Source organism: Rhinopithecus bieti, unplaced genomic scaffold, assembly GCF_001698545.2.
Source record: "Rhinopithecus bieti isolate Rb0 unplaced genomic scaffold, ASM169854v2 scaffold_12573, whole genome shotgun sequence".
NCBI classification, from domain to species: Eukaryota; Metazoa; Chordata; class Mammalia; order Primates; family Cercopithecidae; genus Rhinopithecus; species Rhinopithecus bieti.
In genome coordinates this window covers 1,583,840-1,593,437 of record NW_016807321.1, presented here as the reverse complement: position 1 = coordinate 1,593,437, position 9,598 = coordinate 1,583,840, and the positions used below count along the sequence as shown (strand labels likewise).

The window sequence follows — 9,598 nt, the reverse complement described above, 5'->3', positions numbered from 1 at the left end:
CCCTGAGGGTGGGGGTCTTCCTTCCCTGAGGGTGGGGCCTTCCCTGAGGGTGGGGCCTTCCCTGAGGGTGGGGACTTCCCTGTGGGTGGAGCCTTCCTGAGGATGGAGCCTTCCCTGAGGGTGGAGTCATCCCTGTGGGTGGGGCCTTCCCTGAGGGTGGAGCCTTCCTGAGGGTGGAGCCTTCCCTGAGGGTGGGGCCTTCCCTGAGGGTGGAGCCTTCCTTCCCTGAGGGTGGAGCCTTCCTGAGGGTGGAGCCTTCCCTGAGGGTGGAGCCTTCCCTGTGGGTGGGGCCTCCCCTGAGGGTGGGGGTCTTCCTTCCCTGAGGGTGGAGCTTTCCCTGTGGGTGGGGCCTTCCCTGAGAGCAGAGCCTTCCCTGAGGGTGGGGCAGGTGCATAGCGTGGATGGGACTTCTAGGCTGGAGTGGGGCCCAGGATTCTTCTGGAGGATCCTGAGTTGGCAAGGGTGGACAGACCCGTGGCCATCCTCAGCTGCTACCTGCCTTTTTGGGGTGTCACTTGGGAGGAGGGTGCCAGAGCCCTTGGTGGTCCTTGATGTTTGCAGTTGTCCTCCGGGGTCTGCCCCAACCCCTCCCTCAGCACCATCCCCCCTGCACCTCCTGGAAGCCCGACCTTAGGAGCCTGGCCCTGCCCGTCTTTCCTGGGAATGTTGGCCATGCCCCTGTTTCTGCAAAGCGGCCTCTCTCAGCCCAGGGCGGGGACAGAACCAGCCCTTGTGCTAATTTTCTTTGTTCTATTGTTTCCCCTACTTTCCTCGACTATTTGTTTCATTTTCTTTTTCTTATCCCGTTCTTTTTGAAATTTTCTGTTCTTTTCCCTTTGTGTGTGTGGAAACACTTGAAAGTTCGCAAACTCAAACCTACGGGGCCTCCAGGTAGGAAATGCATGGACAGAAGCCCTGTGTGTGTGTGGTTCTCATTCTGTGTCTGGAACTGTGACCAGGCAAGCCCCCGGAGCCCCACGGCCCACCCAGTCTGTAGAGTGACCACTGCCCCCGCCCACTGAGCATTCCTGCACCCCCTGCCCTGCGTGGCCCCATGCTGGGCGGCCCGATCACCCTGGGCCCTCCCCTGCCTGGAGCCCACATGCCAACCCTGCCCTCCCTGGAGCCCATGTGCCAACCCTGCCCTCCCCGGGCCCATCCACCCTTCTCACTGTGTCCCCGCCCCCAGCAGCTGCTTCCTGTTGCCGGCCCGCCTGTGTCCCCTGTGGTCTCGTCCTGTCCTGCTTCCGGCCTGGCTCCCCTCGTGCCTCCATCCCCACCCCACGGGCCCCATCTGTGAGCAGAGCAGGAATGCTGGATGGGGGGCTTCCCCCACCCTGGCGCTGGGCACCCATCTGGGGCCAAAGGTGCTCCCAGGCCAGGACCCCCAGGCCGGCCATGGTCCTTGTCCCACCGTGGCTCACAGGGTGGCCTCTGCGGGCAACTCACCTCAGGGGTCTGCTTCAGGGTCTTTTGCCCTGGACTCAAGTTTCTCCTGAGTCTTGCCCTGGCGTCACAGGGGAACCCCAAGGCTCTGGGCCGTCCCACCCCTGTGCGTTCCCCACTGCTGAGAGCGGGAAACAGGGCTGTTTGTTCAGACTGGAGGGCACTGAGCCCCTATGGGAAGCCTCACCCCCATACAGCACGAAGGGCCTCTCCCTGTCGGGTGGGGAGACTTGTGCTCTGTGATGGCACCGCCCTGCAGAGCCTGGGGCCAGCTGCTCCCCACATAGACTGGGAGGGCTTCCTGCACAAAAGCCCTTGATGACTCCTCCAGGGGCCAGTCACCCATCCCGGAGGAGAGACCTGGCCACCCTTCCTGGAAACTGTTAGACTGTGATCCTCCATTCCCAGAAGGGAAGTGGGTGCGATGCTGGGCAGTGGTGGGTTCCCGGCACCTCTGCCCCCGACTTGCTCAGCCATAAGACATCTCCAATGTCTGCAGAGACCCTGCCGCCCCTGGAGCCAGGTGGCTGGCGCTGAAGCCGGCTGCCCCCTCCCCAGCCTCTGCTCTCTCCCAGGGCCGTCCCCTCCCCTTGTTGCACCCTTGTCCCACAGCCCCATCCTGCCCTGGCCATGCTGCCCACCTGTCTGCCCTGGCGCTGCTGCTCTGTGTGTTCGAGGCATGGCCTCCTGTGTGGCTCTGAGGGCTGACGTGTGTGTCTCTTATCTGGGCCTGTGTGCGTGTGGGTCCCGCCAAGGAGAGGTGGGGAGCCACCTGTGGCCCCCGGACAGACTCCAGCCAGCCTGGGCTCTGCTGCGCCCACAACACCAGCTCACCAGCCGCCTGGGTTCCTGCTCTGACCTGGACAGCGGACTGCCCTCTGGAGGGAGGGGGCTCACAGGAGCCCCACTCCTGCCAGCATTTTGGGGGGCACCTCTGGGGCTGCAGAGGGAACAAAGAGGCCGTGGATGGGATGGTGGGGCCTGGGAGCAGAGGCTGAGGAGGTGGAGGGGTGGGGACAGGTGGGTCAGGGATCCGGGTGGGGCAGAGGCTCCCGAGGAGGGCATCTCTTCCTGAAGCTAGCTGGAATACTGTGAGGGCACAGGCGGTGAGGAGCAGGCGGAGTGAGGTGGGTGGGAGTGGTGGGGGGGTGAAGAGGGGGACGTCCCACCCAGACGTGGGGAGGCGCCTGCACGCCCGCCTGGGGGGCTTCAGGGGACCCGGACCTGGTCCTGCTGGTGGCTGTGGGTGGCAGGGCAGGAAGATGGGGGTGGGTATGACCAGGAGTGGGAAGGGGGCTCGGAGCAGAGCTGGGCATCTGGGCCTGATGAGCCTGGGCTCATCCTATAGACTCCAGAATGAGCTTCCCTTTGCCAAGCAAAATCCTTTTCTGTATCTCCACCTCCCAACTCCTCCAGCTTTGGCAGAGAAAGTGGCTGTGTAGAGAGAGGCCGGGGCCCTAAATATATTCGGGTGCTGTCCTTCTAGGATATTCAGGGATTAGAAGGTGGGCAGGGAGTAGGGCCTCCCCCGACCTGTGCGCCCTCCTCCACCTGCTCCAGGCTGCAGGGTTGGGGCTACATGGGTGGCCAGGTGCCCTCCTCCCTCCTCTCTCCTCTCTGCTGTCCCTGCTGGTTGACAAGGCCCCAGGCACAGCCAGAGAATGAAGGTGGCTCCTGGGACTGCCCAGGAGAAGTGGGCCTGAGCCCAGTGGGCAGCTGCCTGAAAGCCTGACCACATCACACGCTGCCGGGTGTCTGACACCGCAGGCGTCTGCCGGTGGAGCTGTGCAAGCTGCGGGAGGTGTCCCAGGACTTGGGCGGGTGAGACGCTCACTCCCCTCTCCTCCTCTCCCCCAGACTCATCCCCCCGTTGAACCAGCTGGAGCTGCTGAGGAACCTCAAGAGTAAATCTGGACTTGCTTTCAGGTCAGCCAGGGAGCTCCAGGTGGGGCGGGTGGGCGTCTCAGTCCTCTGCGGGCCCTGGCTGTCCACAGAAGACTCGCCCCGGACAGTGCCCCGGGGACTCCAGGGAGCTGGGACGTGCAGGGACGCTGGACTTGGTGAGGGTGGTGCTTTCTCTTTCCGTGTCTGCTGACCTGGTCTGGACTCCCATCCCCAGAGGGGCAGCTGGTCTGGAGGACGGGCAGAGAGGGGGGGCGAAGGTTGACGTGGCACCCAGGTGCGTGGGTCGTATGACACGAAGTGTGCCGGCCCTGCGGACCCCCGGCCCTGCGGACCCCCGGCCCTGCATCCTCCCGAGTGCCTGGTGGTGACTCAGGCACCGGCGGCACCTGCTGCCTCTCCTTCAGGCGCAAAGCCCACGGCTGTCAGAGTGCCGGGCGCCGAGGTAGGTTGTAGAAGGGCCTGCTGAGCGGGAGACGTGGACCACGCATTCACCTGCCAGGCCTGCCCAGGCCCAGGGCCGTGCCCAAGCAGCTCCATGTCAGAAAGCCCTTGGCAGGGCAGGAGCTTCCAGTGGGTTGGATGCTGGTCTCTGCCTCCTGGAGACACGTTTCTGCCCTGGAACCTGTCAGGACGATCTCAGATCATCCTGGATTTTCTGGGCAGGCCCTGAGTCCAACGATGAGCGTTCTTACAAGGAGAGGGAGACTGGGAGACACACAGAGGAGACAGCCAACTAGGATGAAGAGAGGGACTGAAGCGATGTGGCCACAAGCCAAGGGCTGCCCCGAGCCGCAGAAGCTGGAAGAGGCAGAAAGGAGCCTTCCCTGGAGCTGCTGGAGGAAGCAGGCCCCGCCCGCCCGCCGCCGCTGCTTGGTTTTGGACTCTGGCCTCTGGGACAGTGAAAGAACAAAGTCTGTTGTTGTACACTCCAGCGGCACTTCGTTACCGGAGCTGTAGCACGTGAATCCAGACCTTAATCCCAGGAGCCGCATGCTGCTGTGCCAAACACCTACAAGTGTGGGCGCGACTTCAGAACTGGGGGATGCGGGGGCTTGTTTCCTACAATCACAGGTCCTCGCGTGGAGGACTTCAGCCCCAGGATGCTTCACACCCAGAATCACACACACCTGATTTAAATGATTCTGATGACTTTATTTTATTTATTTATTTTTGTTTGAGATGGAGTCTCACTCTGTCACCCAGGCCGGAGTGTGGTGGTGTGATCGTGGCTCACTGTAACCTCTGCCTCCCGGGTTCAAGCGATTCTCCTGCCTCAGCCTCCTGAGTAGCTGGCATTACAGATACCTGCTACCACTCCCGGCTAATTTTTGTTATTTTGGGTAGAGATGGGGTTTCACCATGTTGGTTGGCCAGGCTGGTCTCAAGTTCCTGACCTCAAGGGCTCTGCCTGTCTCGGCCTCCCAAAGTGCTGGGATTAAAGGTGGGAGCCACCGTGCCTGGCCTCTGATGACTTTAGATGATGAAATTTGGGACTTTTTGAACTGATGGGATTTAGATGAGATTTTGGACATATTTTGAGGTGCAGGCTGGAAGAAACTGAGGTGTCCTGAAGAGATGGTGGGGCTCAGGAGGAAGTGGGGATGCAGCTGTTGGAAGCTGGAGGGAAGGCTGTCCTTGTTGTTGGTGGCAGAGAATCGCCAGGCTGTGCACTACTGTCGGGCAGAGGCAGAATTTTTAAGTGATGAACTGGGATATTTAGCCAAGAAGATTTCCAAGCAAAGTGTGGAAGGTGCAGCCTAATTTATTTCTGCTGCTCATAGTAAAGTGAGAGAGGAAAGAGGGAGATTTGGAATGGCACCTGGCCGATCTGCCAAAAGACTATTAAAAAAAAAAAGAAGAAGAAGAAAGCATTCAGGGCAGAACTGCTGTAAGAAACCAGAACTTGAAGGTTTGGGAGGTGCTCAGCCCGTCCAGCTTGCTAAGGGTCTTAAATTAGGAGATTCACTGTTGGCAAAGCCTGCTTTGGAGAGAAGCCCACAGGTGTGGCCAGACAGCCTCATGCTGAAGGTGCCAGGTGTGCGGCCGCAGCCTCCACCGTCTCCACAGAGGCCTGAAGATGGAGCTATCCGGGAAGGATGTGCAGAGGGGCCTCTTGTCTAACGGCATCGTGCCCTGTGACATATTCAGGAGGCCCTGGAGGTTTTGGGGAGTTTCATACCAGCATAAACTAGATTGGCAGAGATAGCGTCAGACGAAGGTAAGAAGGCATCGAACTTCCAAGAGTCTGCAGGCGGGAAACAGGCCAGTGGCGCTCCTCAGCTGTGAACACGAGCTGCCCTTCAGGAAATGGAGAACGACCGTGAGGCTCCCGCAGAGCCCCCAAGGAGCGTCCCCAGAGCTGTGCCACGTGGAGTTTGCCCAGTGTGGTGGCTGGCGGCCCCTCTGTCTTTCTCCCTTTCTGAGTGGGAAGGGCGGTCCTGCCATTGATGTTTTAAGCAGATTACTTGTTTTCTAGATTCACAGGTGCGTGCACGGAGGACTTTAGCCCCAGGTTGGTGCACACCCACGGTCTCACACACACCTGATTTAAGTGATTGCCATGACTTTAGATGATGGGATTTGGGACTTTTTGAATGGATGGGATTTCTTTTTTCTACTTTTTTTTTCTCCGAGACAGAGTCTCCCTGTGTTACTCAGGCATGATCACGGCTCACTGCAACTTCTGCCTCCTGGGTTCAAGTGATTCTCCTCCCTCAACCTCCCGAGTCCCTGGGATTACAGGCGCCTGCCACCACACCCAGCTAATTTTTGTATTTTTAGGAGAGACAGGGTTTCACCATATTGGTCAGGCTGGTCTTGAACTCCTGACCTCAGGTGATCTGCCTGTCTTGGCCTCCCAAAGTGCTGGGACTGCAGGCGTGAGCCACCGCGCCTGGCCAACAAATGGGAGTTCGATGAAGTTTTGGACACAGAGTCTGTGCTGCAGAGGGTGGAGACTTTGGGGGATCTTGGGAGGGGTGAGTGTATTCTGGACATAAGACGGACATGAATTTTGGGAGGTTGGGGGAATGCAGTGGGTTGAATGCTGGTCTCCAAAATGTCCCAGAATGTGCAAATGTGACCTTATTTGGGAAGAGGGTCCTTGCAGCTGTAACTGAGTTTGGGATCTTGAGATGAGGTCACCCTGGATCATCCTAATGGGCCCTAGCCCCGTGACAGCTGTCCTTACAGAGGTAGAGGAGGAGAAGACACAGAGACATGGAAAATGCCATGGAGAGACGGAGGCAGAGACGGAGTAGTGCGGCCACAAGCCAAGGACACCTGGGCCACTGGGAGCTGCAGGAGGCGATGAGGGACCCTCCCTGAGAGCATGGCAACACGGTCCCTGCCACGTGAAGTATTTGGAAGTGCACCAAAGAACCTGCTTGTAATACAGCGTACCAGCTGGGGCACCAGCCCAGGTGTTCGGATGAGATTGCTGGGGCCTCCCCATGGATGAGCCAAATCACACTCCACCGATCTCTACTCAATTCGCAATGCCTTTACCAGCAGAAACAGCCCCAAGTGAGATGCCGGAAGGCCCAGACAGCTTTGCCTGCAGGGCGAGGCTGGGACAGTTGGTTGGGGGCACAAACCCTGGGCTCACTGACTGTGGCACAGTGGAGCCACCCCTGGAGAATCATGCGGAAGAGAATCATTCCACTGGGATAAGCGTGGAAAAGAGTCGGAGCAGCTCAGTCTGTCTCGAGAATTGATTGTAAACTAAACTCCCTTGCGGAGCTTTTTTCAGCAAACATGTCCTTTTTGGAACTTTATTAATATTGGTGTGGTTCTGGTTAAAACGAGTGTCCGTGAATGTGGAGGGGTAGTGACCCCCAGGTCAGGAGAGCAGAAGCCCCCGGCGGAGTCCCTCTTCCCTCTCAGAGCTGCCTCCGTGGGCCCTGGGGTGCCCATTCTGGGGCTGTGGGCTCTCTGGGGTGGGTGAGCCAGCTCCACCCCTGCCCAGCCTTCTCTGAGACCCCCCTCCCCTGCAGCCCCTGGCCCATGGGACTGTGGGGGGCTGGGCTGGTTAGGTGCCCATGGGTGCTGAGTGGGCGGCCACTAACTCTCATTGCTTCTGTTTGAAGGAAGGACCCCCCGCCGGAGCCGTCTCCAAGGTCAGTGCCCCTCACCGCTGCCCTGGTGTCTGCCATGTGCACAACCATCTGGTCTCTCTCCCACACGTGTGCACAACCTGTCGTGGAGACATGAGGGCCTTGTGTGTGCTTCCGTGTGTGACCGTGTGACTGTGTGTCCAGACCCCCGCCTGGCGGTGATGTGGGCCCTTAAATCACTTTTCCTGCTCACCCCTCCCCAGTGATTTGGTTTTACTTTGCAGCACTGTGGATCCGGGCAGCTGGGTGGCTTCTCGGGGGGTCCCCCACCCCGCCCACAAGTCTGGCCCCAGGGCTCTCGGAGGCAGGGGTTTCTGTTAGCGCACTCCCTCCGGCTGCAGGCACACAGCCCGAGCTCACAGCTGGCCTGAGTCGGGCCGGCCGGGGTGAAAGCTCCGAGTGGGCCTCTGGCCTTCCCGCTGTTCTGGGTCGGGAGTATCTGGAGCACATGGCACAGACCAGGGCCCCCCTGTCCTCCGGGGAGGGTGGGACATCCTCTCTGCCTCGCGCCCCTGGGTGGAGATTCTGGCCAGCCTCCTCTCCCTGTTTGCCAAGGTCAAGGTGGGCCAAGGGTGCAGGTGCTCAGCCTGGTTCCCTCTCCCAGGTCCCTGAGTTTCTGTGGGTCAGGCAGATTGGAGACAGGACTCGTGTAAGGGGTGAAGGATGGAGACAGAGAAAATCAAGATCATTTCACAAGTTAATTCTATGTCTGTCGAGCCCCAGCCCCCCATGCATCACCCTGAGGAGGTCCCAGGCTTCTCTCGGCCCCATCCACATGTTGCAGAGTAAATCTGGCCCCTTGGACCTGGAGTCCGAGATGGATGCCTGGCTGCTTTGTGCTCGTGCCCTCCTGGACGGCAGGGTGACAGCTGGCAAGACACTGGGGTCTTGGGTGCGGGGAGATGGAGTGGGGCTGAGTTCCGTTTTTCCAGCCACCCTACATCCCACAGAAGGGGAGTCACGGTCAGTGCCTTGAGCTGGAAAGACGGGCAATGCTTCCGGCCCAAACCAACCAAGAGAACCACTAGGGGCTCGTTCATCCTCTCAGAGGCTAAGAAAACGGACGAGGGCCCAGAAAGAGTTGGATGGGCAGCACGGCTTCTGCTGGTGCCACCCCCACTGCTGCCACTGCTGGGGCCGCGTCATTCTCCTGTCACTGCCTCCCCCGCCCCTGCTGTTGGCCCTGAGGCTGGGAGTGGCTGTGGGGATGGACACTGTGCCCCCCACAATGGGCACCCTCGCCTGTGATTTGGGTGGAACCTCGGTGCTGTCCCAGGTGGACGAGAGGCTTCCGCGCAGCGGGGCCCCACGCCCTTGCTGAGAGCGACGCTGGAAATGCCCCAAGCCTCAGGGCCCTCGTGCTCGACGCCCCCGCCCGGCCCGCTCCACGTTCTCGTCTCAGCCTCTCTCTTTCTCTCTCTCCCTCCTGCCCTCCACCCCACCCATCTGGACACCCGCTGCCCCCAAGCGCTTTAATCCCTGTTACTGCCCTTCTTGGGCCCCTCTCTCGTCTGCCCCCTTTGGGGATGAGGTGCTGGCCCTGAAAGCGAACTCCAGGTGAGGACACGCGGGAGCCTCCGGGCTCTCCGGTAAGCTCTGTGGCTCCCCACCCCTCCCCCGTCTCTTCCCCATGTGTCTGGGGGTCCTTGCCTGCCTGTGCCTCCCACGCCCTCCCCCGTGGGCGAGCGCCCACCCGCCCCGGCCCTCCTCCTGGGACGCCTGTGGTGAGGGACGTGGGGCTGCCGGGTCTGGGGCTTCCGGAAGGTGCCTGGGGTGCAGTGGGAGTGAGGAGCAGTCTCTGCCCTTGAAGACCCTACCTGCCCGTCCTGGGGTGCTCACCTGCCAGGTAATGGGCGGCGTCTCTGTTCCCTGGCCTGGGGCAGCCGCAGCCTTGTCCAGTGCAGGGCCATGCCTAGGAAGTTGTTTCGCAGTCATTACCTGCCACGTCCCTGGGCTGCTGGGTGAGGGGCCTGCTCTGTGAAGCCTGAGGGAGAGCTCGGCTCCTGGTGCCCCTCTGCTGCCCGACCCGGGCTCTGTGAGTCCGGTGGGACCCGTGCCTCTGCCTGCCCTTTGGAGGTGGAGCCCACACCCCACCTGGTAGGACCCCGCTGGTGTCAGCTGGTCTTGGCAGG

General features: G+C 60.6%; 1 protein-coding gene across 10 annotated transcripts in view; it reads left to right on the top strand.

Moving 5' to 3' along the window:
• The window catches only part of KCNQ2 (potassium voltage-gated channel subfamily Q member 2), a 68,231-nt gene that overhangs the window by 41,624 nt on the left and 17,009 nt on the right, over window positions 1-9,598 (top strand). For 7 of the 10 annotated variants that reach the window (XM_017881223.1, XM_017881221.1, XM_017881225.1 and 4 more), the window contains exons 9-11: window positions 862-891; window positions 3,304-3,372; window positions 7,440-7,469. In XM_017881223.1, coding sequence (XP_017736712.1) covers window positions 862-891; window positions 3,304-3,372; window positions 7,440-7,469 — 129 coding nt within the window. The remainder of the gene's footprint in view (window positions 1-861; window positions 892-3,303; window positions 3,373-7,439; window positions 7,470-9,598) is intronic. The other 3 variants (XM_017881224.1, XM_017881230.1, XM_017881226.1) reach the window with 1 other exon arrangement.